The sequence below is a fragment of the Lontra canadensis genome, unplaced genomic scaffold (assembly GCF_010015895.1).
Source record: "Lontra canadensis isolate GAN:19392208 unplaced genomic scaffold, GSC_riverotter_1.0 scaffold35, whole genome shotgun sequence".
NCBI lineage: Eukaryota > Metazoa > Chordata > Mammalia > Carnivora > Mustelidae > Lontra > Lontra canadensis.
Genome location: NW_022631029.1, coordinates 2808536 through 2821408, shown reverse-complemented (window position 1 = coordinate 2821408; position 12873 = coordinate 2808536). Strand labels below are relative to the sequence as shown.

At 52.9% G+C, this 12873-nt stretch overlaps 1 protein-coding gene across 1 annotated transcript; it reads right to left on the bottom strand.

The window, feature by feature from the left end:
• Positions 1–690: 690 nt before the first annotated feature.
• On the bottom strand, positions 691–4852 carry B3GNT3 (UDP-GlcNAc:betaGal beta-1,3-N-acetylglucosaminyltransferase 3). The gene is made up of 3 exons (XM_032867637.1): positions 4531–4852; positions 3702–4298; positions 691–2093 (listed from the first exon to the last, which is right to left on the bottom strand). The coding sequence occupies exons 1-3, from the start codon at positions 4615–4617 to the stop codon at positions 1542–1544; spliced, it is 1236 nt and encodes a 411-aa protein (XP_032723528.1). The 5' UTR covers positions 4618–4852; the 3' UTR covers positions 691–1541.
• Positions 4853–12873: the final 8021 nt, after the last annotated feature.

The window sequence follows — 12873 nt, the reverse complement described above, 5'->3', positions numbered from 1 at the left end:
GTCCCACCCCTGTGCCTCTCTCTCCTGAGCATGCTGCCAAGCTGGCAGTGAGACCAGGTCTTGGTGGGACATGATCTGAGGGTGACAGGGAACCATGGAGGGTGTGTGAGCTGGGGCAGGATGATGGCAGATCTGTCCAATAGAAACCCTTGCAGCCCCTACTTCACCCATGCCATTTTTATTGGCGCATATTTTCTACTGGAAATGAGGCTTAGTTACTGATTAGAGACTGGTCTGAATTAAAACTTATAGATCACTTAAAAAAAAGAAAAGAGGGGCGCCTGGGTGGCTCAGTTGGTTAAGCGTCTGCCTTCAGCTCAGGTCATGATCCCAGGGTCCTAAGATCGAGCCCCGCATGGGGCTCCCTGCTCAGTGGGAAGCCTGCTTCTCCCTCTCCCACTCACTTTGCTTCTGTTCCCCATCTCGTTGTGTCTCTCTCTGTCAAATAAATAAATAAAATCTTAAAAAAAAAGAAAAAGAACCTCAGGTCTTCACAAAACGTTTTATTTCCTGAGTACTCACTTCCCAGCGATCATTCTGCTGTCTGGGGTCACCCCGTCCCCACGTCCTAAGCACTACTCCAATGCCTCGGAAGCCCAGGCCCCAGACATCCACCCAGAGCCAGCAGGGTTTTGGGGGTGGTGGTCACCATTTTGCTTGGATCTCCCCAATCTGAAAGGCTTAGCTTACTGAGGTAAAGGCTGGTCCTGGGTCCCTAGAGCTCAGAGACACCCAAGGACCAGAATCTCTCCCTTCTCTGGGCACTGGGGTGAGTGTGTGTGCTGACCTTGGGCCCAGTGAAGACCCTTTGGCCCCACAACATTCCCTGAATTCTTGGGGAGCATAAGTGCGGGGGGGACAGGGCCCTGTTAGGGACTCCCAGAAACTTGGAGCTGGTTTTGCTTGAGTCAGACAGCTTCTTCCCTCCTCTACCCAATGCATCAGCCATCAGAGCACTGGATATCACAGGCAGGGATGGGGCGGTCCCACTCATGGCTTCTCTGACCGCTTCCACCATCTCGGGTGGATGGAGACCATGGAGAGGCTGAGAACAAAACTCCTTTCCTAAGCTCACTTCAACTAGGAGTCCTGCCACTGACCTTGAACCATGGCTGGAACTCACATACCACTAAACCACTCTAGGTGTATGACCAAGGAGGGGCTGGTCAGCCTTTAAGGTCCAGCCTGTGATCAAGGTCAGAGCTGGGAAATGTGACCTTGACTCAGAGGGGGTCGATGCAGGAGCAGCAACCCAGAACCCTAGGAGAGGGGCTTCTGCAATTAGCTCCCACAGAAAGAGACGGTCCGTTCAGCAGAGAGCCTAGGGAGGATGATGAAACATGGGTTCAAGTACCATGTGGGTTTGGAAAGATATCTAGGAGTTTGCCAGCTAGACTAGGCACTCATCAAACCCTTCCTGGCACTCCCCTATGCCTGACCTGCTTAGAGGAATGAAGATTTCCCCTGCCAGGGAGGAAGATGCTGCCCCTTTCCATGGGGGTGGAGATCAGAGCCTAGAGGCTAGGGGGCCCTGACACCACCTAGTAGATCTGTAACTTCTTGCCGCAGGCGAGGTTGGGCTGGCTCAGCGCATCCCACATGAGCAGCATCTCATATGGCAAGAAGCGATGAACAAGCAGCAGTTCCCGGTAGAGGCAGGGGTCGAAGGAGGACGTGTGGGCTGAGGGGGCCTGAATGCCGGCTGTGCGGATCCCACTGTGGGAGGCGGGCTCCAGGCCCTCCTGCTGCAGGCACATGCCCAGGAAGACATCATCAATGGGGAAGAGGTCCAGTGTGACAGCAGCCCGGCGCAGGGCAGTGGCTGTGAAACGGGACAGTAGGAAGCCACCCCCGCCACAGTAGGGCGGGTAGTGCTCCTCCTGGGTCACCTCCTTTGGCACATAGTACTTGCTCCAGGGAACCCGGATGGGGCCCACATTGCGGATCAGCTGCCCCACAAAGAGGTGATGGTCAGGATCGTGGTCCTGCAGGTAGGACACCATGTTGTCAGTGTGTGCGAAGACGTCATCATCCCCATTGAGCACGAAGCTGGCATTGGTGCACCAAGTCTCCTGCCATTGTAGGAAGAGCACCTGTAGGCGAAGTGGACAGGGCATACAAGCTGGAGGGCTGGGGCCATCGGCCTGGGGTCCCTGTGAGCCGCCGCAGCCCAGGAAGCCCAGATGAGGATAGGCTCTCCCCCCACAACTGCTGTCAGGCCAGCCTGGGTTTGAGGCACCACCCTAAGCCTCTGGAAAGTTTTCAACTTTCCAGACAGACCCCATCATAGGACGTGCCCCTGGGGGGTGTTGGGGATCTGTGGAAATCATGCTCTGTAAAGCACCAAGAAGTGTTTGAAAATTGTCCCATTTACATTTATTGTTATTTCCTTTGGATGCTGCCTGGCCAAGCACTGCTGTTAAATAATTACTCGTGTCATCGTTACTTAACATCTACCTTCCCCACTGGACTCTAGGCTTCCCCCAAGTGGGGGCTGTGTCTCCCCTCCCTGTGTCATCTCCCCAGCACCCCCTGTGGGTCATAACTTCATAGCTACTGGATTTCATGCCTGTCCAATGGACACTGATTACGTGCTTTTGTGTTCTGCATGAAGAACATGTCATGTTGAGAGGTTCTAGCCCTCGACCCGCCTCGGCTTCTACTTCCCTGTAATAACTTTTGCCACATGCCCAGCTCTGTTCTCCATGCCTGCGCTGCCTTGAATCCCTCGTGCAAGCTTAGGAGGCAGTTGTGGTCATCAACCTCATTTACAGATGAGGAAATAGAGGCTCTCCAGAAAGAGCACAGGGAACAAGGTTACACAACAGGAAAGTAGCAACTTAAGGTCTCGAGCCCAGACTTTTCTGTGCCTATGATGAGCGAGACCCTGCCCTGGGCACCCCCTCCAATGCCTGGGTGGGTCTCTGGAGCCTCTTACTCCTTATCTGTGCACTGGGTAGGATTCTCTCCACTTCCTGTGGGTCCTTGTCCATCAAGAAAGGTCTTTCCTGGGTGTCTGGGTGGCTCAGTGGGTTAAAGCCCTGCCTTCAGCTCAGGTCATGATCCCAGGGCCCTGGGATCCAGCCCCACATCGGGCTTTCTGCTCAGTGGGGAGCCTGCTTCTCTCTCTCTCTCTCTGCCTGCCTCTCTGCTTACTTGTGATCTCTGTCAAATAAATAAATAAAATCTTAAAAAAAAAAAAAAAAGTCTTTCCTGACCACCTCCTGCACAGATGGGGTCCTAAGGGGACAGAGAATAAGAAATAAACAAAGTGGTCCTGTCCACTGCTCCTCCACCCACACAGATTACAGGAGCTCTTCCCCTGCCTTGTAAATAACCTCCTGAAAACCCTCCGGAAGCCCTCAGACGCCGCCGTTTCCTCCCTGACCAGGAAGAAGCGAGCACAGAGAGGTAAATGATTATCAAAGGCAAACAGCAAATAGGAGGCAGAGCCTGAATTCAAACCCAGGTCCTGGCTCTGGAAGCTGGCCTTGTAACCTCAGGCCCTTTCTTCCTGCCCGCCACCCACCCCCAGTTAGAAGACTTCAGACCACCACCAGGACAACAGGTGGGGGGGGGGGAATGGGGGGGTGGGGACGTCTGGTTCCCTGGGCCCCATCAGAGGAGGTGATGGGGAGCGGGCGGGAAGGATGGGTGGCCCTGACCAGCGGACCGTCCCCCAACCCCCCTCGCTGGCCCACCTGTTTGAGCGTGAGGTTGAAGAAGGAGTCATGGAAGTCCCACTGCAGGATGTCACCGTGCGCCCGCGCCTCCATCGCCAGCAGCCGGTTGACCTTGCGGGCCTCCAGGGGGTCAGGGGCCGTGCCCACCAGGAAGATGAGGCGCAGCGGGACGCCCTTCACCAGGCGCTCGCGGCCCCAGGTGTGTCGCACCAGCTCCCGGCGCTCGTAATTGCTGGGCGAGGACTTGATGACCAGCAGCAGGAAGACAGGCTGCGCGCACTTGTCTGGCCGCACGTCTTGCAGCAGCTGGAATTCGCGGCAGTGTTTATACAGCAGGAAGTAGCGCACATGTCGCGGCAGCCTCGCGAAGCTCGGCTGGGCGGCGGCGGTAGTGTTGGGCCGGCAGGGGTTGGGCGGTGGGCGGGAGGGCGGAGCCGGCCAGGCCAGAGCCACTGCGCGGCCCGGGGGCTCCTCCAGGCTCTGGAAGGTGGGTGGCGAGGCGTGCAGACTGAGGAGGAGGAGGACAAGGAGTGTGAAGATGCTCAGGGCTACAGCCAGGCCCGATTTGGTCACCGGGCACCGGCGACACCTCATCCTGGTGGGCCGGGGTGGTTCCTGCGAGGAGTATAACAGGCACTGAAGAGCCAGGATGGGCCGAGCACTTTCCCTGAGCTCCTGGCGGACCCCAACACCTGGCCTCTAGCCCCTAGGTGCTAAGGTCCGTGCAGGATTGAAATGTATCCCCCTGCCTATCTTGCCCTCCCCACACCCCCCAACCTCCTCCAACCTGATTAGCCCTTGTTGGCTCTGACAGTTGCCCAGGCCCTGCTGGGGATTAAGTACTTACAGAGAGGACTGAGGCATGGAGACGCCAAGGCGAGCCTCCCAGACTCCACATGCCCAGAATCCATCCTTTCAATCTGGTTCTCTTCATGTCCCTGCCTCCGAGATGGCCCCGGAGCCTCCCCCAAGGAGGCCAAGAACTGCTCCTTTATCACTGATCGCTACTGGATCTTTCCTGCTTCCCTTTTCCCCCTGCCCTTCCAGGAAGCTCCAAGCTTCTGGAATGCTGATCCAAACCATCATCCACTCTTTGTGCCTATTTTTGATGGCCCTGTGACCTGAGCATGGCCCCTGGCTCCCCACAGATCCCTTAGGCCCCGCAGGTTTCAAACAGAGCTGTCTTCCTTGCCAAACTCCTATTTGTGCTTTAAAACCCATCTTAGGGGAGCCTGGGTGGCTCAGTGGGTTAAGCCTCTACCTTCGGCTCAGGTCTTATGATCTCAGGGTCCTGGGATCGAGCCCCGCTTCAGGCTCTCTGCTCTGCGGGGAGCCTGCTTCCCCCTCTCTCTCTGCCTGCTGTTTTCACTGCTTGTGATCTCTCTCTGTGTCAAGTAAATAGATAAAATCTTTCAAAAAAAAAAAAAAAGTCTTAAATGATCATTCTCTAGGAAGTTCTCTTGAACCCCTCAGGAATGCTACTGGTTCTGTTTGGCACCTCTAGTTCCATCTACCCCTCTGGCCCAGGCTTGATCCCTGTGGGGGTGTCCGCATTTAGCTTTGTCTTTCTAAGACTGGGGGCTTCTTGAGGGTCCTGGCATGGCCCAGCAGAAGGCAGACACATGGGGGAAGCAGGGAGTGTTTGAACAAATAAAATTTATGAATAAAAGTAAATTCATTAAGGTTTTCTCTGGCAAACTCGTATTCATCCTTCAAAACCCCAGCTCTAATGTCACCTCCTCCTAGAAGCTTTCCTTCCCCATATCCAGGCAGAGCCCTTGGTCTGCCTTCCAGGGTCCCTTTCCCCGGCTTCCCTGGATTCCCTTAATGTCCTTTTGTCTGGAGAGGCAGTGTCTGCACTGTTTCTCAGCCCTATGCCTGAAGGTCTGTTTTCTAGCACAGGCAAGTAGTGGATTAGACCCCAGGCAGGACTTAGCCATTCTCAAACACTTACTGACTCACCCAGACAGGTGCAGACTCTAGAGCCCAGTTCCTGGGTTTCGACCCCAATTCCATCACCTTCTGGCTGTGTGCCCTCCATACCCTGGGCCTCGGTTTCCTCGGGTGTAAAAGGGGGCATCTGAGCCATCTCCAGCTCCCAGGATTGTGCAAGCAGGAAGGGAGCTGCCAGCATATGGCACCGAGGGGGCATGCCACAAGGATTTATGGAACATATATGTGCAGCTTAAGCTTACCTCAGGCTGCCGTGGGAGGTCTGTGCTCTTCTGGGGTCTCTCTGTTCTTCCCGCTGGCACCTGGAAAAGGTGACGCGGTCAGTGGGTTCTGGAAGGCTCTTGCCTCCCCAGGCAACCCCACCCAGCTACTGCCTGGAAGCAAAGAAGAGAATGGATTCCCATTTCCATCCAGAGGTGGGAATAGGGCTTTCCTCCTGGACCCATGAGGCCATTTCCCCAGCAATACCACTGCTGTCACTGAACACTGCCTGGCCAAGTCTCTCCAGTGAGCTGTCTTCCAGAGACAGGGCTCAGATCCTACCGCTGTGTGATGTTGGGAAAGAAGTTTGACCTCTCTGAGCCTCCACGTGGACAGGGAGAATTAACCCCATGTAAGAGTGCTGTTGTGGGGATTTTAGCCTCAAGCACGCTGGGCATGATCCTGCCTCAGGCCTTTTGCACAGGCTCTTCCCTCTGATTGGAATACTCTTCTCCAGATGTGTGCATGATTCCCTCCCTCACTTCTCGTCTTTCCTCCAATGTCTCTTTCTCAGGAAGGAGTCCTCAGGACACAATAGTTCCCTGATCCCCAACCCTGTTTTACATTTTTTTCCTCCCACAGCACCTCTCCCCTCCTAAAATACATGATAAAAACTTTTAACATGTCTTGTTTCACCTTCATCTCCCTCACCCAAACTTGAGCTTCCTGCAACATGTCTCGTTTACCAGGTTATCCCCAGGCCCCGGAACCGTGCTCGGCACATCCGAGGCACGAATGTGCATCAGAGGACTGCTGAAAGGTTGTTGGTTTTCTGCGGACCCAGGGATACCTAAATGTCTCCATTATGAAAGCCACACCCTGGAGAGGCAACAAGCATTAATTAAAACCTCAATGAAATGATAGGAGGTGGGGCGCCTGGGTGGCTCAGTCATTGGGCGTCTGCCTTCAGCTTGGGTCATGATTCCAGGGTCCTGGGATCGAGCCCCACGTCAGACTCCTTGCTCAGCGGGAAGCCTGCTTCTCCCTCTCCCACTCCCCCTGCTTGTGTTCCTTCTCTCGCTGTGTCTCTCTCTGTCAAATGAATAAATAAAATCTTCAAAAAAAAAAAAAAAGAAATAAAGGAATGATACAAGGTGACGAAAGCCACGGGAGGAAATGTAGATGGGTGGCAGTTGGATTTTGAGGTCTGGATGACATTTAAGCTGGATGTGAATGGCACAGAAGAGCCATTCAGGGCTGAGGTCTGTGTGAAAGGTCCCAGGGGCGGGAAGAGCAGGTGCAATGAGCCAGCAGAGACTAAGTAGTGTCAGAACCCTGTATGCGGGAAGCATAGGGCCTGTCTCGTTCCTGGGACATCCCGGTTGAGCTGCCCGCCCTGGGGCTTCGTCTGCTGGAGGACAGGTCTGGGAGACCCGAAAATGCAAATAATCTTGGCGTGAAACTGTGAATGCAATAAGAACGCCCTGAATTCTTGAAGGGTATTTTCCTGAGCTGAGGAGAGGACCGAGTCCAGGACGGACACCAGGGAAAGGAGTGTTCCTGGGCAAGCCGGGCAGATCGCCGAGCTTCAAGGTTAGGAAAACCACGCACAAGCTATAACAGAAAGACGATGTCACCACAAATCAGACTAAAAATGCCACTGTGTTCTCTTGGGCCACACCTGTGGCCGGAGACTCGTAGATCCCGTAAAACAATGGCATACCTCAGAACTGAACTCCTGGGCAAGAAACACTCTCACGAGTGATTGGTAAACTTTTATTTATTTACTTAAAACATTTTATTTATTTAAGAAAGAGAGCGCGTGCGGGTGTGTGCACACATGAACAGGGGTAGAGGCAGAGGGAGTGGGACAAGCGGACTCCCCACGGAGCACGGGGCCCCAATCCTGAGATCATGACCTGAGCTGAAGTTGAAGGCTTTAACTTACTGAGGCACCCAGGTGCCCCAGGACCCATAACATTTTAGAATGATTCACCCTTCTCCCCCTCTGCAGTTTGGAGCCTAAATCTGGGATCTTCAAACAGGTGATTCTGTCCTCCAGAAAATACTTGGCAATGTCCTGAGACATTTTTGGCCGTCCTGATTTGGGCAGGGTAGAGGTATCGTACTGCTAATGTCATTAACAAGGTAGAGGCCAGTGATGCTGCTTAAATTAACATTCTAGATGACACAGGATAGCCCTACCTTAGGACAATCCATCCCCAAATGTCAACATTGTCAAGCATGAGATATCCTGCTCTAAACCAACACAGAAATCCGGAAGAGAGAACTCAAAACAAGGGAAGATGAGAAAAGAAAAATCAGGATCAAACAAAAGCTCTTGATATGGTTTGTATAAATTCATCATATGAAGTATTTATGAGACTCATTATTTGTATATTATTTAAATATTTATCATACAACTATTATTATTTTTAAATATTTTATTTATTTATTTGCCAGAGAGGGAGAGAGAGCACAAAGCAGGGGAAGCACAAAGCAGGCAGAGGGAGAAGCAGGCTCCCCACTGAGCAAGGAGCCCAAAGTGGAACTTGATCCCTGGACCCTGAGATGATGATTGGAGCAGAAGGCAGATGCCCAAACTACTGAGCCAGCCAGGCATCCCTAAACATCTATTAAACAGAAAATTAAACTTAAGTGGCCAAGGACCAGTTCATTGGAAATGTGTTTTGTAAGGCCCAAACAAGAGTTTCAGAACAAAGGAAGATACTTCTGCAAATACGAATATTTATAACTCAGCCAAACTCGGGCTTTGGGGAGGGGGAGGTATGAGAAGAACTGAAATGACTGAATGACTCTTAACAGGGTATCAGGGCAAAAAAGAGCCTCTTGGGGTCACCATTTGGTTTTAATTAGTTCCATTAATGGATGTTCTTTTTCTTGCATTTTCCTTTCTTGTTTATTTATAAGAACTCTTTGCATATGGAACACTTGCCCTTTGTTGGCTAGAGCATTCCTAACTTTCTCTCCCCAGGTCTCAGGTTTCTCTAAATGGAGGGATTCTGGGGTGCCCGGGTGGCTCAGTTGGTTAAGCATTTGTCTTCAGCTCAGGTCATGATCCCAGGGCCCTGGGATGGAGCCCCACATCAGGCTCCCTGCTCAGCAGGGAGTCTGCTTCTTCCTCTTCCTCTGTGTTCTCTAATAAATAAATAAATAAATCTAAAAAAAAAAATTAAATGGAGGGATTCTGCTACTCTACTCTCCAAACCCCCTGAGGTTCCTAATTGCCGTCTGAGAGCTCAAGTTGGAGGCAGGGAAGAAAGGTTCAGTTTTCCTTCTCCCTATACTAGACCTCTATTAATGCATCCAAGATCCCCATCCCTTTACCATCCATCAAGGCCCTTCTTAACTTATAACCCCTTAAACCCTCAAGCAGGTCATGTTGCTATCCTCATAAAATCTCACACTGGACAGGCATAAGAAAAAACTTCTGGGAGGGCGCTGGGTGGCTCAGTCGGTTGGGTGTCTGATTTTGGCTCAGTTCATGATCTCAGGGTCCTGGGATGGAGTCCCATGTTGGGCTGCCTGCTCAGCAGGGAGCCTGCTTCTCCTGCTGCGTGTGTCCTTGTACTCTCTTTCTCTCTCTCTCCCTCTGGCAAATAAATAAATAAAATCTTGCTGGGTGTCTCTGTGGCCTGCGGCCCAGGCCCTAGGTAGTCACTGATCTGTCCCTATGGTTCTTACTGTCTGCAAGGGAAGGGTCTTGGAGGCTCAGCTCCACCAAGAAGGGGAAGCTTCTCGGTATTATTTCCTCCAAGCAACTGAGCAGGAGCAAGTGACTCTGGGGTCTTTGCTTGGGTGAGGGAGTTGATGAGAAGCTCCTCGCAGCTTGGGTCTGATTCCCTGACTGCATCTAAGATTCCGCTGTCCACCGTCTCCAGTTCTCACTGGGCAGAACGACTCGATTTGCGGAAGCCCAAATGGCATCTCACTCAGTGAAGTCTGTGGGTTTGGAATATCTCTGGGGGAATCACCAGCTTTGATTCATAGATGGGGAGTTGTTTCAGGGGGGCGGCGCAGGGTGCCTCACATCACCACAGAAACAACCTGCTTTGTCTCCAGGTCCTTCAGTCCTGAGAAGGGTCTCAGCAGCTCTTCTCCCCAAACGCACACAATAAGAAACTACTCACTCACTCACTCATTCATTCAACAAATAGGTCTGGGGAACCTGAAAATCCTCAACCCTGGGCCTGGCCCCCCAGAAGCTCCCAATCTGGGGGAGACCAATCCAGACACGCATGGGATCAGAGCTGGGCCAGAAGAAGGGACTAGGATACTGAAGCCGAGGCTTTGACGGATGCAGAGGAGTTCAGGTCAAGGCAAGAGCAAATGCAAAGGTGTGGAGGGAAAGCGAACAAGGCCTATTCCAAGGGATCACCCGTAGTTTATTTTGATGAAAAGCAGAATTTGGAGAGGGGTGATTTCGGAGGCTAGTGACTGGCTGGTAAAGACCTTGAACTCCAGACTGAGAAGGGGGACTGTCTCCTGGAGGTCAGGGGAAGCCATAGAGGGTATGTGAGCAGGGATGGGAAAGGTCAGATCTTGCTGAATGAATGGTTCCTCTTTGCCCTGAAACCTTGAGCAGTCACTTCCCCTTTGCCGTCTAGTTCCTCATCAGGACATGGGAGTGCTGAGACCCCAACACACACACACACACACACACACACACACACACCATGGGGTCATGGGATTGTGTGTCAAAGGGCTTAGCACACGCTGGCCATGTGGCAACCCCTCAGTGACCTTGGCTCATCATACTGGCTCCTTCAGTGTCCCCAGAGTCCCTGCTTACAGACGGGGCTACTGAGACTCAGCATAAAGCAAACTGGAACCCAGGACCCCAATGAGTGGGGTCTGTCAGTCTGTCTATCCTATCCTTCCCATGGTGTGGAGTTTCTGGGGGATTCCCCAACCAGAACTCAGAGCCTTCCAGAATCTGTCACAAGGAACCATGCACTTACACATCTCACAAAGGACAGAGAACCAGGGGCCCAGGTCAGCCAACATTCTGCCACCGGGCCATCCCAGGAGCACTCTGGCGAGTAAATCTATGAACAGGTATGACGAGATCAGCCCCTCCCTGACAACGTTAATACAGGAAGAAGTGATTAGTTTCATACTAACGTGGTAAACACTGTTGAGAAGGAACGGTCCATAGTGGGGGGACCTGACCAGCCTGGGGACATCCTGAGGGATGGTGAGGAATTAGCAGAGCGCTGGGGGAAGGACATTCTAGGCAGAGGGCACGACAAGTTCAAAGGCCCAGAAGAGCATAGTTGCAAAGGGCCAGACCACAAATGTAAGGGGCTGGAGGCAGAGACAGGGGACCAGTGTGGCTGCAGCAAGAGGACAGGAGGGAGAGGATGTGGGTTGTGAGTCCATGCCAGGGGACTGGGTGGGGAGGAACTAGAGCAGGCCCAGAATCTCTTATGTTGCACAAGAGAAGCAAGGGGAGCCATGGAAGGTGTGTGAGCAGGGGAGGGAGAAGATTGATGTATGCTTTTAAGAAGCCCTCTGTGGCCACGGAGTGGATAAGGACAATCAGAGCAGGTGTAGAGGCTGGGGCAGGAAAGCAGCCAGAAGTATTTGGGGGCCTGGACAGGAGCTGGTCAGCGAGGTGCAGGGAAGGAGGTGGGTTTAGGAAATAGAATGAAGGTGGTCATAGGTGTTTAAAGCCCCCGGGACGGGGGGACAATGGAGAAGAAAGGACCAGGAGGAACAGACTGAGGAGCCTGTGAGCCTTTCCCATGGGATGTCACAGGGCAGTGGTGACCCAGGTGTGGTGTCCAGGCCAGAGCTGTGGGGACACAATGGCAAGGGAACCAGGAAGGCCCAACAGGGGTTTGATAAATACTTCCTTATATTGCTTGCACGAGGCAGGGTCTCCTCAATGTTTCTCTCTCCAGATCAGACACAGTGGCCGTGGACAGAGTCACAGTTCAGGGATAACCAGGCGGACTCCCAGGTACCCTCACTGCCAGACCAGCTGATCCTGTTCCCGCCTATTTGCTTTCCATACACCTGTGCGATTTCGTCATCACCTGCTTCCGCTAACATACACATAAAAGCCATCTGTTTCATGATGTTCAGGACCCAAGAGCCTCTCCCTGGGCTGTGGCTGCCAGGTGTGGGACCTCTCAGCCCCTGCTTCCCCTCCCCCAATGACCTCTGCCCCAGCTGGTCTGTTCCAGCCACTCCAGCCTTTTCAGCGTCTTTCAGTCCTGCCACAGGGCCTTTGCACCTGTCAGACTCCTGCTCTTCCCCCTGATTCTCTTTGATCTTTAGGCTCAATCTAATGTTGCTTTTTTATTCCCCTCCCCCCAGCATTTACTTATTTGTTTGAGAGAGAGTGCATGTGCATGCATACGTGGGAGCATGTGAGGGCAGAGGCCGAGGGAGAGGGAGAGACGGAATCTCAAGCAGACTCTCCCCTGAGTGCAGAGCCCATGCAGGGCTCAATCTCACAACCCTGAGATCACAAGCAGAGCCGAAAGCCACAGTCAGCAGCTCAACAGACTGTACTCCCCCCACCGCAGGGCCTTTTTAGAAGGGCCTTGACCTCCCACCTAAAACACTCTGGCTTGGCTCTGGATTCTCTGCAGCTCTCACCACCACTGCACACAGGAAATCCACTCACTTCCCTCCTGTTTATCTCCCCCACCGGCCTGGAGCCCCCAAGGTGGGGTCAAGGATCTTGTCCCCTACAGCCATGTCCCCATCCCCATATGACACTTGCTGGTGCTTGTGGAACAAGGGAAACCTACGAATGATGACCCACATATTAGTGATTTCCTCGTGCCTCATTTCAGCCCAAACCCAGTGCCAATGACAGCTGCCGACGACCCATCCGGGGCTCTGCGGGCCTTGGGGGATGCCGGCCTTCGGTCGCGGTCAGTTAGCAAATGTGTGTGTGCGGCTGATACAGGACCAAGAGGTACTCATGCCCTGAAGAGCCAAACAACCACACCACTGGAAAACCGTGCATTTAATGAGCAAGAAGCCCGACGTCAGCAAA

Coding starts and splice junctions, on each gene's coding strand:
- B3GNT3 (XM_032867637.1), bottom strand. CDS start 4,617: ATGAAGAGAACCAGATTGAAAGGATGGATTCTGGGCATGTGGAGTCTG. Junction 4,299..4,530: donor TCCATGCCTCAGTCCTCTCT/GTAAGTACTTAA, acceptor TACTCCTCGCAG/GAACCACCCCGGCCCACCAG. Junction 2,094..3,701: donor TCAACCTCACGCTCAAACAG/GTGGGCCAGCGA, acceptor CTTCGCCTACAG/GTGCTCTTCCTACAATGGCA.